This window comes from Helicoverpa armigera, chromosome 9, assembly GCF_030705265.1.
Source record: "Helicoverpa armigera isolate CAAS_96S chromosome 9, ASM3070526v1, whole genome shotgun sequence".
Lineage (NCBI taxonomy): Eukaryota > Metazoa > Arthropoda > Insecta > Lepidoptera > Noctuidae > Helicoverpa > Helicoverpa armigera.
In genome coordinates, this window is record NC_087128.1 from 11,229,182 (window position 1) to 11,249,839 (window position 20,658).

At 37.8% G+C, this 20,658-nt stretch overlaps 1 protein-coding gene and 2 non-coding genes across 3 annotated transcripts in view; 2 read left to right on the forward strand and 1 right to left on the reverse strand.

Moving 5' to 3' along the window:
• The window catches only part of LOC110369772 (hemocytin), a 60,954-nt gene extending 43,045 nt beyond the window's left edge, over positions 1-17,909 (reverse strand). The window contains exons 1-22 of the mRNA XM_064036109.1: positions 17,704-17,909; positions 16,671-16,949; positions 14,618-14,664; positions 12,321-12,480; positions 11,722-11,945; positions 10,820-11,011; positions 10,442-10,485; positions 9,946-10,190; positions 9,415-9,569; positions 8,891-9,033; positions 7,641-7,803; positions 7,199-7,323; positions 6,877-6,943; positions 6,485-6,586; positions 5,967-6,195; positions 5,389-5,584; positions 4,762-4,954; positions 3,864-3,952; positions 3,302-3,521; positions 1,971-2,141; positions 1,473-1,609; positions 973-1,091 (exon numbers count right to left, since the gene is read on the reverse strand). Of these exons, the coding sequence (XP_063892179.1) occupies positions 973-1,091; positions 1,473-1,609; positions 1,971-2,141; positions 3,302-3,521; positions 3,864-3,952; positions 4,762-4,954; positions 5,389-5,584; positions 5,967-6,195; positions 6,485-6,586; positions 6,877-6,943; positions 7,199-7,323; positions 7,641-7,803; positions 8,891-9,033; positions 9,415-9,569; positions 9,946-10,190; positions 10,442-10,485; positions 10,820-11,011; positions 11,722-11,945; positions 12,321-12,480; positions 14,618-14,664; positions 16,671-16,949; positions 17,704-17,807 (3,404 nt within the window). The 5' untranslated portion in view covers positions 17,808-17,909. The remainder of the gene's footprint in view (positions 1-972; positions 1,092-1,472; positions 1,610-1,970; positions 2,142-3,301; positions 3,522-3,863; positions 3,953-4,761; positions 4,955-5,388; positions 5,585-5,966; positions 6,196-6,484; positions 6,587-6,876; positions 6,944-7,198; positions 7,324-7,640; positions 7,804-8,890; positions 9,034-9,414; positions 9,570-9,945; positions 10,191-10,441; positions 10,486-10,819; positions 11,012-11,721; positions 11,946-12,320; positions 12,481-14,617; positions 14,665-16,670; positions 16,950-17,703) is intronic.
• Positions 594-666, forward strand: Trnaa-agc (transfer RNA alanine (anticodon AGC)). The gene has a single exon. It is a non-coding gene; the product is annotated as a tRNA-Ala (tRNA).
• Positions 2,705-2,777, forward strand: Trnaa-agc (transfer RNA alanine (anticodon AGC)). Its single transcript has one exon. It is a non-coding gene; the product is annotated as a tRNA-Ala (tRNA).
• Positions 17,910-20,658: the final 2,749 nt, after the last annotated feature.

Here is a 20,658-nt window from a genome sequence, read left to right on the forward strand (position 1 = left end):
TAAAATTCAGTTAAATATATTATTTTATTTAAGGAAGCACTTATGGACGTCAAAATATATAAATAAGTTTGATTCTAGGTCAGCGTAAGAATATGTAATGAATACTTAACTTAAATATAGCTATTTTTACAGTTGAAAGTTTGGGATACGCGAACAGATGCTTTTCATTGCAACTTTAAATTTTACATGCAACGCTATAATTTAGACAGGTAATAGAATTCAAAAATAACTTTCTCCAGATTTAGAGATTTAATTTTTGTTGTGGGGCATAGGTAGCTACATATTTTACCTAGGTCAACTAGGTATTGCAGGTTGCCCTATGCCCTATACCAATATGAAAGTTGAGGTAAAAGAAGTTGAGAATTGAGAAATTATTGATATCATAATGTTTTGACATATTATCTCATTTTCTAAAGAATGCAGCAAGTCGTACGGCTTAAACCCGATATAGAATTTAAAACACGTTTCGCGGGCATGAATGAAATTATGCAATGTCGCTGCTACGCGAAGTGAAAGGTAAGCCAGTTTTACGCACTGGACAGTTCTACGCAATGTCCACTGTAGTGAAGTTTTGTTTCGATATTTGTAACAACGGGGGCGTAGCTCAGATGGTAGAGCGCTCGCTTAGCATGCGAGAGGTACCGGGATCGATACCCGGCGCCTCCAGACTTTTTAATTTTGATTTTTTAAAATGTAAAGAGGCGTGAGAATATTGGTCCCTTTCACATGTGACTCCTAGAATATTAGGTAGTTGCAACACTCCATAGAAGCTAAATAAAAAAAAGAACCTTGACTACTTTATATCAGGTACCTACAGTGAGTGATCCTGGATGGGAATTTTTTATATGATTGTAGGCAGGTTATTTTAAAGTTGTTACTCTTCCTGTTATATTAAAAAAAGATCCAGAGGGTAAATAGCTAGTCTTTTCCGTACTTATCAATCAAGATAATTTGCTAAAGAATATTGCTTACCATAGTTCCCTTTCTCGTTTTCCGGCCCTAACTTCCTTGTACCCGGCATTGAACTGCAGCCCCTTGTGGTAGCACGGGCATTGAGCAGTCGGGACGCAAAGGTTGTTGTCATCTAGGAGCTGATAACATTATTTGTTTATTAATATAAATATGACAAACATAATTCACGCATTCTACCTTATTATAACACGTGGTCTTAAGAAGAACCGGGTTTAGTACTAGGCTTAGAACAATAACTTTGTTCCAGACGATGGTTTATACCTAGTACTAAAGCCGGCAGATTTTTTAGTACCATGCTTTATGATATGGTGGGATGCGATTTTCCTAAGGGTTAGTAGAGTAATAGCATAGCATATGGGACTCTTAACGAATGGTTTGTGCAGTTGACAGCTGTTTTTCCATTGTTTGATGGATCCACCCCCACTCCATAATTCTTGGTTGTTTGTGCTGACTGACCTGACAACATATTTCGACTTCACCAGTGACTGTATAATAGTTACCTGTCCCGGCGGGCAGGCGCAGCCCTCGACGCAGCAGGGCGTGCAGGTGCCGCTGGCCGCCAGCGCCATGTCCGCGCACTTGCGCAGGCAGCTGTCCGCGCACACCGTGTACTCCTGGCCCCCCGTGCATTGCACCTCTGTAGGATAGTGGAGAAAAAAATATGTAGTGAAGGCTAGGGAAATCGTATCTAAAATTATAGTCTATCTTGAACTTTGCGTAATAAGCTATCATATAGTGTACGGGTGCGTCCACATCTGGCAAATGCGCGGCAATGCGCGAGCTGCGCGTAGTCACGCAGTCACGGCAATGGTTTTGTGCAAGGCTCGAACAAAAAGGTACGCGCACAGCTCGCGACCAGTGAGCTGGGCGTTCGACAGATGTGGATGCACCGTTGTGTAGTTATGGAAGAAAATATCTAGGGATTCCACAAACTGCTACCTTAGGGAAGGAGCGAATAATAATAAATATATTTTTTACTACTTCTAAAGTTCACTCACCACACTCCTTGACCTCATACCGCCACTGTATGAGCACGCCAGCCTTGGCGCAGGCCATCGCGTAGTCTCCGAGCACGGGGCACAGGCACCGCGACGCGTCACTGCCGCATGCACACATGTCGTACACGCACGACTCGTAGTATGGCTCCACGTCCACGTACCAACGACACGCTGGGAAACGTCAATTTTGATAAACTTTGTTCGTTATGTTTCATTGATGGCTTCTGCCAGCATCCCGAATCCCGAGGGAATTATCTCATCATCTCATCCCAACTATGCTGTCGGCTTACAGCCTAACGGGACGGGCGACTGCCTATCTGACCCCCTCTACCTAGTTACCCGAACCAAGATAAAAATTAGTCATCCTCGGTAAATGGGCTATCTAATACTTAAGGAATTTTTAAATAGAATAAATTCCTCACATTTATAATATGAGGAACGATTAACTTAATATTTGTGTCGTTCTATTTATTTATTCAACCATAAATAAATGAGATATTTTGATTACACAGTTGCCAATAACAGATGAAGATGTAAATTCTCGAAACAATTAATAACAGTAACTTGCCATCCAAATTAAAAGGTTGAAAATGATACATAAAGCCCCCACATGGCATTATTGGTAGCAGAAGTAACGTTACAATTATTGAGTAATAGTAGAAAGGTACGTGATTTTAATGAAGGTCAGTTTATTTGTCTCGAATGTATCGGTATTTTATATCTGTATAAACAACGGGGGCGTAGCTCAGATGGTAGAGCGCTCGCTTAGCATGCGAGAGGTACCGGGATCGATACCCGGCGCCTCCAAATTTCTTTTTATGGATTTTAATCCTTCTAATATCGGCCTTTCTAGAGAGCTTGTCAAAATTGTAAAGAGTGTGTCAGTAACTAAGAGTGTCAAGAATCAGAGTTCTTGGCTGAACTTTTTATTTATATGTCAATTTATATAATCAATTTATGCGCAAATCTCGGAAACAATTAAGGCGATAAAAAAAAACTTTCAGTATTAGACATCCTATTTATCAACAAACTTATCTAGCAACATTTTATCCGGATCCACGAAATAGTTCCCACAAAACCGCTGACGGAAGCTAATATAAGCTATCGTCAAATATAATAATATTGTTATATAGATAATGTTAGCATGCCGAATGGTAAAGTATGGCTGGGCTTAACAATATTTTTTTATTTTAAGACCTATGTATTCCCAAATTTCCCAATTGATGGGATTCATTCAATGAGAAAAGCCGCCGAGGCCGAAATCGGCCTTGGACATATTATTATTATGCCCAAACTTGCAAAATAAATTATATTCTATCAGTACCACCTACCTTCAAACACCTTACTCTTGAGCTTGCTACAATACTTCTCAGCAGCTTCTTTATTCTCCATGTTAGCCTTACAAGGATGTTCCGGCTCCTTCGTATCGATGTCGGCACAGAACTCCCTGGTCTTCCACTTGTTGGCGAACGCTAGAGCTGACTGCTCTATGTCCTTCTCAGGAGTTAGGAAGTCGTCTTTTTGGTTTAGATTGAACGTACCGCAGAGACCCTGGCGAAAATTATTTGTAATATATAAATAGTATTTTCATAGGAACATTCATCGAAATTGGTTAGGGACTTTTTGTTGAATAGGATCACCCTAAAAATATCTCATTCTAGTTTAAAGTAATTATTTTATAGCGATAACAGAGACATCATCTGTGACAACTGTCCAACTTTTACGGTTCCTGAAATATAGCCAGGTGGTGAACATACGAAAAGTGAAGTCTTAGTAATAGGGTCCCGTTTTCTTTTAGGGTACGAAATTTAAAAATTTATACAGATAAAGGAGTATTAAAGAAAAACGTTTTTGAATAAGAAGCGTTTTTATTCTGTGGAGTATGGTCCTCACCTTAGTCTTTCCTTGGAATTCAGCAGGAACGTCGATGAAGACACGAGTGTTGCCATCCCACCATAGGTCCACTTTGTTCGGCAGTTGAACTAAAATAAAGAGGTCATTTTAACATCGGTTACAGTAACTTTTAACTTTTCCAAGATTCCTTTATATAGATGATTTCATCTACTTAAGTTTTACCTGATGAAACATCCTATTTATTTTTATTTACTCCTTTATCCTTCAGGCAACTAGCCTTAGGGCCCTAGATACTGTACAATACATAAATAATCAAACAAAATAATTACTATTAACTATCAGTCGTACCACTAAATAATCATTCTTTAAGTCTAAATACGACCTCAAAATCACCATTTCGACACATAACAAGATATTTTCTCACCAATGATAAACATAGAAGATGCAGCCCTAATCCTGATATCGCCCACCATGACAGGCAAGCTGGACACCTCCCCGCCGTTCACAAGTATGAAACCTCCTTGCTTCATGTGGATGTTCGCGCCATCATAGTTTAGGTTTACTGCTTTAGTGCAGGATAGCTTTCCTTTACCTTTGTAAGGGACCACTCACCTATGATGATGATGTCCTCCTAGCCGATTATCGGCTACAGCAGCTGTTCTCATGTAAGGAGATTAGCCAACTGCGCAAGACATATTATAGTGCACAAGCATTCGCGCAGACACTTACGTGACATTTACGTGCTTTCCGCTGCACGGGTGTATCAATCACCAACTTCCAGGCTCCAGGCTGCTTCGTGAAAGTATCTAAAACCCACAAAGCGATTTCTGCCCCACCCGGGAATCGAACCTGAGACCTCGAGCTCAGCAGCCGCGCTTGCGATAGCTAGACCAACGAGGCAGTTGAAACTCTAAAATCTCAAGACAAGAAGACTCACCAATAATAAACATAGAAGACGCAGCTCTGATCCTGATATCTCCCACCATGACAGGCAAGCTGGACACCTCCCCCCCGTTCACGAGTATGAAACCTCCTTGCTTCATGTGGATATTCGCGCCATCATAGTTTAAGTTTACCGCTTTAGTGCAGGATGGTTTGCCTTCCCCTTTGTAGGGGCTTAAGTTCATTGCCTGAGGAAGAAGGGGGTATATTAGAGGAGCTACCTTTTTGAAATATTACATTTGGTATTGAAATAGGAAGGGTCCTACTTTTTTCAAAATTATTATACCACATTTGGTTAAGTATTTTTCTAAAAGTGATCTTTTCTTTACAAAAATAAATAAACTGCTGCTTATATGATGGTTTAATTGAATTGTAGTAATTGTTACTATTGTATTGGCATTCAATGTGAAATAGAGTTTTTTTTTAAATAAAATATCATAATATCAAGATCTTTTCTACAGTTTTATACCCAACCGAATGGAATACACTAAAGGTGGGGATAACTTGCCGCCTATTGTTGTAATCAGCGATTTGACAACTGAAAATATCCCGATTATAATTATTATCGTTGTAACATCTTAAGACTTTTTGAATGAGGTCCTATCTCTATTGTCTTGCTTACCTCAGTAACAGCGCCAGAACAAGCGACATTTTCGACCTCCACAGTAATGTTGTCAGCCTGCAGCATGGTGTAGGTGCAGTGCCCCATGAAGTCGTAGCGCAGTCCGTCGAACGTGCTGTAGTGAGGGTCCCCGATGGCACTGCATCGGGCCCCGCACGCAATCGCCGTGCATGTCCACTCGCCCGCCTCGCAGGTGCTGCGGGGATGGGTGTTAGGTATATTGAAGTTGTTCCAATTATGGAAATTGATGGAGAGCAATCGAAGCGGAAAACGTACGGCACCGACTCCGATTAGGAACAGAACAGTGTACAAAGATGTTACATAAATGTTGTTCCAGTTATGAAAGGAGACTGAGATATAGATGAAAACGTATTGCGATAACTGCAAATAAAATTGGAAACAGAGATAATTGGAAAAATCTTTCAAATAATGGAACATCATTTCCTTATCTATCCACAACTTTTGAACATGACAGATAGATTTAACATTTATAATAATCTCTACAACACACGAATAAACTATTTCCTAGACACTACTCTCATACACATCACACAACATAAAAATCACATTAAACTTACCAAGTATTACAGTCCTTCCGTATCGTAGATCCCGGCTTGAAGCTCTTATTCCTGAGTCGGCAAGGACACTCGGCCTTCGGCACACACTTGCCCTCCTCCAGCAACAGACCCTCGGGACAGAAGCACCCTTCCACGCAAGAGTTGTTCCCGGAGACGGAGGGAAACGCACAGCTTGGCTGCACATCGGGCCCGCATGGTTTGTAGATCTTACCTTCTGGGCACTGCATGGCTAGAGGTGAAAGTGGGTGTCAATAAAGCGTTCCAGAGAGTATGGTTTTGTAAGGCCTCTTTAAAGAAAATATTAAGTTTTATTGTATCATAAAATTTTAGTTCCCAACCTATATTTGATAACAGTTATTTTAAATCCAATTTGCTACCAAAAAAGAAACATTTAATTTCATCTGTTTAAGAGTGTAGGTGCCACATACAGAAACTAATAACACACATATAACTCCTATATTTTTGTGTAGGGGGTAATAAAGAAGATATTCTTATTAAAAAGAGTATAAAATACTAACGGCAAGTGTTAGGATCACGCCATTGCTTCATTTCCTCGACGCCATGACGCAGGCATTCTTTGGCGTACACAGAAACTGTGCTGCAGGCACATTCCTCGGGACCTGATCAAAATTCAATAAACAATATTTTGATTATTATTCATGCATAGCCTGCCTCTCAAATATGGATCCGATTCTGGATCAGACAAGATCCAATGTTATTTTTTTAAGTTACAGGGAACATCCCTGTGAAATAACTTCTAAGTAAATGTTTGACACCAATAACTAAGTAAATGTGATGGAAAATATCTTGAAGAAACGTGCATTGCAGTGGAAGGAGCAGGATAATAAAAATGCTACTAAAATGATTTCCTTTATGAAAGTGTTTTGACAAACTAAAAGGTTTCACTCACTTAAAATCGTAGTACAAGCGCAGTAATCCCATTGACAAGCCTCCAGCAACAAGGTCACATCCATTACCTTCAAAAAAGAAACACATTTTAACAATATTTATCTCTGGTTGTGGAGAACCTTACATGATACTCAACCAATGATAAGACCCACATTGTAGAAAAAATGATTGAAAATAACTGTCAAAAAAGTAAAGACATTCTTTTCAGTGCATGCCGTATTTCATCCTAATTGTACTTGATTGTCCCTAAAACAATTTGATTTAGGAGGGTCATACATGTCATCTGCTGATAGTATATAGCATTTTTTTTTACTACAACATACCTTAGAGCATTTCCTAAACTTGTTTTGCGAGAATATCTTGTTACAGAAGAGCTGTGCTCGCTTCATGTCCTCGTCGGAGGTGGATGCGCACGCGCTCGTCTCCGTCGGCTTGCTGTCGCATATATCTGAAACATTCGGATTGTTTTACATCCAGGCAAGACTACCTGAATCCTTGCTTATTTTTGGTCTCTGCGAAAGATAACTCTGTCTGAACTACTGAATCGATTTAAAATAAAATTTGGTCTAAAGCCGGGAAGTAGTTCCATCAGGATGATAGTGGAACCGCGGAATACAGTCAGCAAACAATCAAAGCCTTGATCAAACATTGATTATTTTTTGAATTTTTAAGATTAACTTATACCTTAATCATTATAATAAAACTGCTCATATTTAATTTAGGTACGACTTAAAACAAATATACCACATTTTCAGCAGAACTTACCGTCAATCTTATGCACCTGCCACGAAGAAGCGAGAACTGACTTGGTCTTAGCTATCGTCTTATCTCTGGTCATGAAGTCATTCTCCGGGTTGCCGTCCAATGTGCCGCAGAGACCTTCTGTGTTGTTCCATAGGAGAACTGACCCTTCTACTTGGATGATGTTCTGTGGGGAGGATGAATAGGATGAAAATCGAAATCAGTATTTTAGAACCCAAAATCAAAAATCGTTTATTTAAATATTTGGCTGCACAACAGCACTTCACAAACTACATCTAGAAAGCTACTCTTTAAATGGCTCTTCTATACGAATTTTGGAATGATGGGGTATGATATCCTGCCGGAGCTGCGGGATTGTCCGATAGAGTCACCGCGGACCTGGTATATAAAGTAAACTCACTCATAGCGGGAGAGTATCATTTGTTGGTTAACGACCAAGAAAAAGGGGTATGACATGAAGGATCTATACGACGGTGGCAGGATATGTATAAGATATCCTAAAGGCGGACCTACTAGCTTTTAAATCAAATAATCAAAAACTAACTTCGGTCTACTTATTTACGTAGCAACATGAAAACAAAATATTAATTTCGCAGAATAGGTTCAGCAGACAAAACGGATGTAGATTATCCAGGATCATATAATAACGGATGTTAGATAATAATATCTGCGCCAAAAATGGCTATCAAATTGATGTTATTAAACTGACGCCCTTAGAACTATACAACTTTCGTGTAGAGTCGTTGACCTTGCAAGGTCCTAGAAGATAAAAGTACCTAGTATTGAAGTTAAATAAAACATTTAATTAAAAACTTTAAATAAAAACAGACACATCTTAATGCCACAAAATTCCAACGGTCATCGACTCAAGAACATTATTTTCTTCTCAGAGCTATGAATGAAAACCATAGAAAGCACCTGTATAAGTACATAGTTTTCGTCTAACTTTTTGACATCACCGAACCTTGCATGAAACACTACACATCTACTACAAAAACCATTCTTAATTATGGGTCACATGCCCGTTATCCATTAATTTATTGCGGACCACTAGTTTTGCGAAAATTGTACCAATATGAAATATAACATCGGGTTGCGCGGGTAACTGGGTTGAGGAGGTCAGATAGGCAGTCGCTTCTTGGAAAGCACTGGTACTCAGCTGAATCCGGTTAGACTGGAAGCCGACCCGAACATGATTGGGAAAAAAGGCTCGGAGGATGATGATGAAATATAACATCAACTTTCATACTTACATTAGTATCCCACTTGATAGTGACTCCGACAGTATCCAGGTTGACGATCACATAGTCGCTGGGCATGGACACCCGGATACCCGGGAGAGACGCCGGCATCGGGATCAGACGCTTGGTGTTACGGAACAGCACTGATCCGTCCTCTGTTGACACAAGGGATTTGCAACTTTATTGTCTAGAGAATACAGTCGTAAATTGTTTTGAAGGTGCAAGGGATTTGCAACGATTTTGTATTAGGAATAGGGTTCCAAATTGTTTAGTTGGCTTCTTAATGATCATTGTACTAAAAAGTTGCGACAAGGCATTGGGCACCCAAAGCAGGTATCAGCCGGTTTGGTGATAGAGAACAGTACTGAACCATCCTCTGTTCAGATATGGCATTTGCAACTTTACTGCGTCAGGAATAAGATCCAAATTAAAATAGCTTCAGCTTCTAAAAGAACTGCTCATTACACAAATTGGCGACATAGCATAACTTTCTTTAAAGCCTTAACCTTAAGGTACAATTTGCAACACAAACTCACCTCCAACAGCCAGATTATAAAGCTTGTCATCTAAATACATGGTGAGTTCACTGGGACATTTCGCAGGGTTCTTGCAGACTCCATGTTTGACCTCCACTGAGTACTGGTGGTTCTTCGCGTCGCGAACCAAGATATGTTGGCAGGGAGACTCGAAGCTGGTGGAAAATGTGGTTATTAGGGTGGAGAATATTGCTAGTAAACTAATGGATGGAATTTAAGAGGTAACTGTTTTGCAAAGGGGAAATAATAAATAAATAACAAAAAAAATAATGCAGCTTTGTTGTACAATTATAACTTAATTAGGGGTATAAAAGTAAAAAAAATAGTTTTAAAAAATAAAGGTATGTCTCAAAAGCTTATACGGGGTCCTCAATCATGACCAAAATGCACATATGCTTGCATGGAAGGGGAATAAAAAAAAGTAAAGAAGAATAGTGACAGTAAAATAAAGTGCAATGAGAAGGTAAATATGACATCTGGAATAATAGACACACAAATATAGTAGGTATATAAAAATTCAAACCAACATACCTATAAATCTTGCCATCAAAAGTCTTGTAATGCACTCCAGCCCAGCTCAGACAAACTCCCCCTTTAGGGGTTAAGTCCTGCACCACAACAATAGGCCGTCCCGTACCGTACGTGGTATGTTTGCCGTGACCCGTGTGCGAGTTCGAGTCGAGCGAGTCGTCAGGGTGAGTGTTATGCGTGTGACTCTCACTTGTCATCTCTCGGTGACCGTGCTCGCTTGTCGTTTCAGAGTAGTACGTGTAAGTCTGTGTGAAAAAGTGACATGGTGTAGAATGGTGACATAAAAATGGGTGGGGATCTATTCTTGTACGCTAAATTATATTTTAAAGCGTGCTAATTTCAGGAACTGCAGGATTGATTTTCAAAATTATTTCAACGGTAGGCTTTACCGAGGAAGGCTTTTATGAAAACCCCTGGCAGCAGCACTTTATAAATTGGGGAATTCTTATTGAAAAAGAGTTAACTTGTAGATTTCTTAAAAAAAAAGTTTACTTACAGTGTTGTGTCTGTGACTGCCTGGTGTAATTACAACCACTTCAGCTGAAATAGAAAAAAAACACACGTTTGTAATGTCTCTTAGACATATTCAGATACGTAAAGCTTATTCTTAATTTTTAAAATTTCAATATTATACGGACTTACATCTTAGGCGTCTTTTATCAGCTTTAAGTACCTTTGCACTATAGAGAAGCAGAAGTAGTTGCCAGATTCATACCTATATTATTCTTCAATTCCTTCTTCTCATATTTTACCCCAGAATTTAGCTAAATATTCCTTGGCAGTAGGTACTATATACTCACTGTGCTGCCCGCTGGACACGTCAGCACGCAGCTGGACGCTAGCTGTCTGACGTCACAAGGTACTATATACTCACGATAAACACAATGCGGTATCGGCTGGGGCTCGAACACTCCAGTAGCATACTGGCACGTGTACAGCTCAGCGGGCGGCGAGCTGTACGTGCTGCCCGCTGGACACGTCAGCACGCAGCTGGACGAGTCGCTGTCGCCGAAGCAGTCGTACGCGCCGTTGAAAGCTAGCTTTCTAACGTCGCAGGCGGAAACAGCTGGAAGAATTTGAAAAGTTAATCAAGTGTTAAGAAAATGTTTTCAAGAAATTATTGGGCTTTGAGAAATTATAAAATAAGTCAGAATATAAAATAAGTCAGAACTTTCTCTTAAACAGTGGTGTGCTTAAGTCTTTCCAGGCATTTGGTAAATAATATACAATAAGTTACCAAATGCCTGGAAAGACTTAAGCACACCACTGTTTAAGAGAAAGTTACGCCAATTTTTAAATGATAAAATTTATTATACTATATCAGATTTCTTAGCAGAAAAAATATAATTTGTATGTATAAATGTTTAATTGTAAAATTAGTAGTAAGTTAATTGATCTCATATAATATTGTGATTATAAATAATAGATTAATAGTAGGTAATAATGTTTATAATAGTAGGTAATAATGTTTGCATGCCGAATGGTAAAATATGGCTGAACTTTATAATTATAAGAACTTTTGTATACCCATATTTGCAAAATAAAAATATTCTATATTGTATTCTATAATAAAAGTTTGATCCAAAATATTGTGATCGTTTTCACGTCATCTAAAATGTTATTGTTGTCATTTTAAAATTGAAAATATTTTATATATGAGAATACGGAGAATAGTAAAGGACCATTGGCTTCAAAATGGGTACAAATTAACGAATGTACCTTTCCAAGACGCGGCAACAAGCTTCGACGAAAATAATCAACACCATCAATACTCACAATACTGGCACTGAGGTCCTCTAAAGTCAGCAGGGCACTCGCACATATTGACTGACAAACAGACTCCTCCATTCTGACACGGCGGGCTGCACTCCGGCAGACAATCAGGGATGGTGGAGAAGTCAGCTCGAGTCGGCTGCCACTGGCCGTCCATACATTGCATGTTGGCTATCGTAGACCCGTCTATGAATTTGTGGCCTTCCATGCACGTTATTGTGCAAAGTCTAGGTGGAAACAGAAGTAGATATAGAGCTCAAGATTCGTGCCGATAACTATATAAAAATGCAATTTTAAAGGGGAGAATTGACTAATTATGAACTCCTGTATCGCTTTAGAAGTGGTTATGTTTGCGAAAAAAATAAAAATTTGAAGAAGTGGAGTTCAGATCAAGTTGCATTTCAGATTGGACCCAAGATCAAAGGAATACATAAACGTATTTGAATATACAAATTAAAAAAGTTAAGTAAGTCTCAAATATGGTACGCTTTATGGCCAAAATCAAACTCTGCCCTAATTTTCTTACGTCCAAGGAGCTATCTTAATTCAAAAGGGAAACTAAAGAGCTTGCTCAAATCAAAAGATTTTTATAAGCCACTTACTCAGACGTGCATTTCCTCTGCGAGTTCATGGGCAGCGGTGGGTAAGACAGGCACGGCACCTTCGCGAACTCGCAATACTTGCCGCGGTAGTTCGACGGACATTGGCACGTGTTCGTGTCCACACAGATGCCGCCGTTTTTGCACTCAATGTCGCATTTAGCTGTAAGGAGGTATAAATAGTGGTTAAGATACGAAGATAACACTAATAGTGGATGTAGATAGCTGGTTCTCAAGGAATGCTAAATAGTGCTAAGCATTCTATGAATGCAGATCAAAATTGCGGGTCTCCCAGATACCGAATCGCGGAAGGTGCTAAATCTTCGGACAAGCATTTAATGCTCACACTATCTTTTTAATTTTATTTTCGTTTTGGTATTCTATTTTTAGGATATCTATATCCTGAGGGTCCCACGCAGGTCCAGCTTTATAATAAAGTACTTATGAGTAAAAAAATAAGCTTATCAATATTTTTTACGCAGCTTGTTTTATGGGTAATTCCGTCAATCGAATTCCTGATTACTACAAGTACTTTCGCAAGTAGCTAGAAATAATTGCGAACTTTGGACTGGTATCGCTGTAAATCCAGAAGGTCCACAGTCTAGGACAGAACCCTGACCCAACAAACTGCATTTGCATTATCACTGACATTGGCTTTTTAGGTCGTAGTGTTATTTGCAAATCGGACGGACGGCAACGCCGGCGCCGGCTTAGATTTGAAAAGCTTCCGTTCAGCCAGATAGCGGCACCCACGCGGTTTGATAATCGCTTATACCTACCCTGCTGTGGCGTCTATTTTGATCTTATCAGGAATTTATTTGTATTGCTTTTCAAGTTCGCTTATACAACCTCACTAGGAATACAAGTGGAGTGTTTAATCTCAGGTGATTTTGATTTGGGTACGAAAAGAGTAATCTTGGAAGAATATTGTTACTTTGCCATAAGAATAAAATTGCAATTTTTTCATGCATGTGGCTATTATATGAGAGTAGCAATTTTCTTTAACTCGCACTACTAAGATAACTGCAGTTTGCGCCAAACAATGTTGGATTTCTGAAGTTACCCATTCGACCCCTCAAGCATGTGCATTAGTTTTATTATTTTTTCACTATGGTACTTACTTCGGACAAACAAATTCAGTTACTTAGGTAATTTCTAGGAATTGTTGATGAAATAATCAACAGATTTCTGGTGTCCTTGACAAAACCAATAATGACGAAGCTTTTGCTTAATCATTGGTAACAAGCTATTAGAAGAAAAATGACTTGACAGAGGTTTATTAATCACCTTAAGTTTTGGAAAATTAAGCAGTAATTAATATGACCAAATCTTGCGGTTGGTTTTATGATTTATCTACCTACGGGGAACTCGGTATGAACGTCGCTCTTACCTACTTTTTTTAAATGGTCTAAGACCAATTATATGGGCTCGTATTTAAGATTTTAAAGTTAAGTGCATAAAGACTTAAGATTTACAAAAAAGTGACTAACTATTTTTTGCACTAGGCGCACTAGGAAAATATCCCTGTATTGATTTAACACAATTATCATAGAATTTAAAGTACTTTAAAAGTTCCCCTTTTTAGACATTGACTAAAATCCATAGGTTCTTAAAAAACAGTAAATAAATTACTAAATCTTATTTATAAAAACCGGCCAAGTGCGAGTCGGACTCGTGCACGAAGGGTTCCGTAAATTACAGTTAAATCAACCTATCTCAAAAACTATAAGAGATACTTTGATCAAACCAAAAATCGTTGCAAGAGTTAATTAGCATGCATCACCTCTATTTTTTTTAGAATTTTATACCCCGTAGTTATAAAAATAGAGGGGGGGGACATAATTTTTACGACTTTGAGAGCTGATATCTCAAAAACCGTTCACTTTAAGAAAAATGTTTTTTAGAAAACTTTATATCATTTTAAAAGACCTTTCCATTGATACCCCACACGGGTATGTACATCGAAAAAAAAAATTTCATCCCTCAGTTACATGTATGGGGGGCCCCACCCCCAATTCTTTTTTTTACTATTTAGTGTCATATTTTTGTAGCGGTTCATACAACACATATTCCCATCAAATTTCATCACTGTAGTACTTATAGTTTCCGAGTAAATCGGCTGTGACAGACGGACAGACGGACAGACGGACAGACGGACAGACGGACAGACGGACATGACGAAACTATAAGGGTTCCGTTTTTGCCATTTTGGCTACGGAACCCTAAAAACATAATGATCGGAATTATGTAACCTTCATTGTGGATAGGCATAAAATATTAGATAACATAAGTTAACTTACGCTGGTACGGCGCATTGGCGTTGTTCTGGAATTCATTATAGTTGGGCCTGAAAAAATGATACGCAATGTTACGTATAACTTATGACAAAATTACCTATTAGAGGCATTATAGTTGGTAGAGGGAGAATTAGGTACATAGGGGAACTACCCATATAACCATTTTTGCGAACATAACGTAACCGTTTCGACACTTAGTGTCGACACTGATCTATCTCGAAACATAATCTCGTCGACGTTCCGTGTTAGCGCCGTCGCTGCAACTAAAAATGGGGAAGATCTCGACACAATAAACAAGTAACATTTGGTTTCTAATTTACGTCGCCGTGTCGTAACATTGTTACCATATTTTAACCAGAGTTCGCACTAATCATTCAATCATTCATTCGTTCGATCAATTTCGTTGGCTCGTGCGTGAGTGACACGACGAAATAATACAAAATCCCAAAATGATGGTTGAAGTATGATAATGATAATGAAGTAAACAAAGTTTTAGTTTTCATTAATTAATATGGTTAATAATGCTCAAATCTTATTGGGAAAAAAAAATTACTGTGTAATTTCTTTGAATATGTTGATATTTCCAACGCGCCACCGTAATATCATGTTTTAATAATTCTGGCGAAAGAAAAACTTTTGTTAAAATAAAATAAAAATATAAAATGATGCACATCGAGTGCTCAAAAGCTTCCCTTTAAATACAATATCAAATATTTTAATCCTAATACAAATTATTTTAGCAAGATTTACTCATAAAATTGCTAAATAAATGAACTATGAAAAAACATTTTTGATGTTTGTTATGAAAAATATGCTCGTCGCAACTAGTCACAAAGTTACGATAATGTGTCGACACGTGTCGACATGTTACGGTAACTTGTTACAAAATTACTAGATTTTTAAGATGGTTTCTCTTAACATTTGGTTACAGTGTTTTCCAAAGTTTTTATCAAGATGCCTTTTTGCATTGTTCTAACCAAAGAAGGCTCATCAGAATTAATATCGCTTGTGCCGAGTTCTTGGGTTAAAGACGAAGACGTCTTGTTTTGGCCGAGAAAAAGAAAAAACAGCGATTTGGAGCTCGAAAGTTGAAACTTTGGCACTAGGGACTATACCAATAAGCTCCTCGGTACGAAATTCCGTACTGTTTTCCTGTAAATGGCCTAGAAAAGAATAAGTTTTGAGTTCAATAAAATGGGTATCCGTCAATTTGCCCTACCAACAATGCAACATCATGAAAAAAATATTATTATAATAAAAAAAACCTACATGTACTCGTACGAGTACAATATTTTGGGGCGTACTTATTTCTTTAACTCTTCTGTAAAAAGTTGAAGTCCATCGGAATTTACGTAAGGTTTTTGGTTGTTTACTCATTTTCAATTTCATTAAATGGTTGATAACGGCAGAAAACATAGACAGTTTGAGAATAACTGGCTCTCGTCATGTTTTTATATATGCAAGTTAGTGTCAAAGTGTTCTGGAACATCGACTACACCATGTTACTACCCAATTACAACACAATTGTGTCAACATTGCACACTGGTTACAAACCAAACGCAAAGTTTATAAAATGTGTGGTTACCAATTAAGCTGTAAAGTATCGACACAGCGACCACACAAAGTTACTGAATCTAGTTTCCGTCACATTTTTACTGAACCGTTACAACACATAAAAGCTAATCCCTACACAGTCACGTTGTGTCGTACCTGTTACGAAACTGTTGCGACTTGTTACATCTTTATCATATCTGCGACCAAAAATGGCTGTATGGGTACGGTCGTTTTTAACTTGCAAGAACCTAGCTCTGTCACAAATTGACCTAGGGGTTAGAAAATGGGCCTTTCTAATTGTTTTTTTTAGAGGAAAGGCATATTCGTAGTAACAACTACTAATTACAGTTACAGCAACAATGTAATGCATAGTGCGGATCAATGTTGAGAAAATTATGATTTTCCTCTTTATGTATTTTTATTTAGGAAGACAGACACTTAAAACGGTATTATCTAACGGTTCTAATATTTATTACAGAATATATTTAAAACAAATACTCACATGCCACCATTATTTGAATACCAGGTCTTAGTCTCCGAATATTTCGATTTCGTCCCATAAGCATTTTTGGTTCCACCGTAGCCAGTACCATAACTGTTCTTGGTTCCACCATAACCGGTCTTGGTACCACCATAACCGGTTTTGGTACCACCATAACCAGTTTTGGTACCACCGTAACCAGTCTTGGTACCACCGTAGCCAGTTTTGGTACCACTATATCCAAATCGTTGGTTCTTTAAATATGGAGGCACGTAATCTGGAGCTTGCACATCGGATTGTCTGTAATTGTTGATTAAAAAACAATTTAAAAAATAATTAACACATTTCTTGGAAATTCTAGTTCAACCTATTCCCTAACACATAATATATTCGAGCTAAAATTACAGTACACAACGTGATTAATAAGTCATTATTTGGATCCATAGGGACAAAATATAGGGGAATTAACTTTACCGGTTAAGTTACCTTCAATGAAAGGAATTAGAGGTCCTAATAGAGCTGTTTAATAGGTACCAATATAAAGTTCCGTTTAACACAAAACTGCCGATAGACGACTAGTAATTTCGTTACGGAACTCAAAAATATGGTAGCGTTTATCCATATTTCCAGGCTCCTGGATTTATGAACTGGGAAACTGTCTAGACTTTATTCATTGGACATAAAAGCGCTCTGGGGAACTATTTTTGATATAGACGCTAATCTCAGAAACGTGGTGAATAGATACCTTGACCATTTACTATGAAAGGCTTTTAGCTACTTTTATCCGGGTGGACTATAATTGCAGTTCAACTTACGTAAGCGCGTAAAATATTTAGCAGAACAATTGGAAAATAAAAAACTACATTATTGAACTATTGAAAAAAAAAATACTTTAGGTAAATAAAAAAAAATTTTACTTGAAACGGTTGTCGTAAATTTATTCCTCGTAGGCAAAGGCACCAAAAAATCATACAGCCTTAAAAAAACTTACAAGTCTAGTTACTTACTGGTTTCAAAATTCAAAATATAGATAATAAAGAAAATTAAAACATACCCATACTGATCGCCATATGATGATGCCGGTGCCGGTATCCCATACCCAGCGTCACTGAGATACGTTGCTAATAGTAAAATAATCGCCTGAGTAACCAAATACATGTTTACTGTTTGAAACTATCCATGTAGTCAGTTCCAATAAACAGTTGTCGTGCCCGATGACACGAGCAAACTGACTCCAGAATGGTGATGCGGTGGTTTTATTAATTCCACTTTATGTGACAGGATACCTATTAATCGTTCTACTGATAACTGAAAACTTATCAACGAATGCCGGATTTGCCTTGTAATTAAATGCAAATATTTTTAGGCGAGAGGAAGATGAGATTCATGCTGTAAGATTTTTGAAAATTCCTTTAATTGTTTAAGAAACAAAACTGGGTACAGAAACAAAACTGGGTACTTAAATACAATAAGTTAATAAATACAAATTAAAAAATAAATAAAACAAACGCCATAGAAAAACTAAAAGTCATTTCTATTTTAAATAAGGAACACCTTTGAATTTGAATGTTATGAAAGTAAAAGGCGCCAAAATTACTATCGTCACTATCGTGTACCTATTGGAAAACAGTGTGAAAGAAAATGCCTCCAAAGAAAAGTAAATATTGGTCTCGTGCTAAGAAACAAGTAAGAATTTTATGTTTTCTAATGCTTAAGTAGGTAAACATTTTTCCATAAGCACATAAAAAAATCATTTGTTTATTTAAGAAAATATCCTGGCTGGTTAGGGGAAATGTTGTTAGTTTTCCCTGGAAACTCAAATAATAATATAGGCTACGACGTACGGTTAAATCCTCGAATCATACTTAGTTAGCTTTTAAAAAAAAACTATGCTTGACATATTATAGCAAATTGTGAATAGCACTTGTATTTTTAACAACCGTAGACAATTTTTTACCTACTTCCCGTGTTTTGCTAAGATTTTAGAATGACATGTGTTCTTAGAAATAAATCCATCATTACAGAAGCAGCTAATAACAGCAAGGCTTATGGAAATCAGCCTCAAAGTAGACGACCACATTTATAGGCAGAAGCTGATCTCGATCCTCGACGCTGAACTGTATTTGAAAGAGGTGGGCTCATACAAACCGCAATGTAGTGGGGATGAGCGCTCCTTGCAGGTACTTAAAGCTATTTCTACTGGAAATTCTCAATTAACAGTTTTAAAAGAAGATAGACTTTAAATGTAAATAATTACTTATCATTAATTATTTCTTAAACACTGAGTAAAGTTAGTTCAGGTATGGGCTGCGGGATTGTTCGAAAGAGTTACCTACCGCGGCCCTGGTACATAAAAGCAGGAGGGGTCATTTGATGATTTTTGAAGTCGTTCGGAAGAAAAAAAAGTTAGTTCAGGTATAACTTTAGTCCGTGTTTCGTTTAGAGACTGCGGATGGGTCAGAGGATCTTAGGGGATGTCTCAAAATAAAATCATAATTAAGTGGCTCCCATTCAATAAACGTGATAATTTTACGCAATGTTTTGCTTTATGACGCTCGATGAACGACGGCGTAAAGGGAGGTGTTACAAAGTTGACGGTTGCGAGTCTGTTTTCTAAATACCATCTGACGATAGGTGCCATTCGATAAAAAACGTAAAAAGGTTTTATCAATTTAGCATTTAATCCGTTTTAAAATGAACTTTCGTAGGCGTATTTGCCATAACAACGACATACCTACGCGGATTAGGGATAAGCTTATAAATAGCGGTGACCTACAGTCAGACGGAAGTGCAAAGTGACCTGAAATCGAATGTACCAAACTGTATCTACGTTGGGATGAAGGATCACTTACCCTGAATTCTAGAACGGAATAAAAATAATAGATATCCTGAAAAGTCCTTTAGTCGATTTTCCTTTCCTAGGCATAAAAACCATAGTGTACTTGAAATAGGACCCCATAAAACTTCATTACTAATTTAAGAGTACCTAAAGCTCTCAGAATAGCCCTAGGCATAGGACATGTGGATGTGATACCCACTAGCGCCAGCAGGGCTTCCGAACGGAAACACAGGGGCGTATCTATGATCTTCTAGGAATTGTGCATGCTATTCATTTTCCTCATTAACAATAAAATATAATATAGAGGATTTTTTTTTACTAAATTACTGAACCCATTTAAAAATTCTTTCACTGTTGGAAAGCTACATTCTTCCCGAGTAACATAGGCTTAGGCTATGTTTTATGCCCGGTGCGGGCAGTATTTCCCACCGGACGTGGGTGAAACCGCGGTAAAACCGCTAGTTAACAATATAACTAGTAGCGTCTAGCGTCAATGGATAACAATTGTTTTTCATACGTATTCAATGGAATTCATGACGCACTTGTATCCATAGAACCGATAACAACCACTTATTGCGAAAAAAATACATGAAAATAATGCGAAAAACAATTTATATTTAGTACTTCTGCCCTCATTTTTATATGTATCAGGATATTTTTATTTGACCCAATTATAAACTTATCAAAGCTTTCATACATTTCAATATTCTCTTGTAGGTAATCGAAAAGTTAACCAGATGTATGAAGGCAATTATCATAGATCATCACGAACAAAGAGGTGATAGTCATGAAGAACCGAACATGCGTGAGGGTTCTTCATCACCAGTCTACTCTATGCCGGATGAGGATAGAACTTACCTTACTCAACCTGTCGAAGGTGATATCAACATCACAGAACCAAATGAAGATGTGGAGATTATAGATTTAGTTGATAGCGATGATGAAGGAAACCATGATGCTGATAATGAAACAGGGGAAAGCTCCAGAGCAAATGTCGAAGTTGATTTACATAGAGGTATGTCCAGTCTATCTCTGAAAGATACCAAACAACTAGGTACAACTGCTGATATTAATTGTTCGCAGAGCATACTCAATAACTTTGAAGGCGTGGTAAACGAAATACATCTGGAAAATACTACCGTTCCTTCTGATGTAATGGTCAGTATTAAT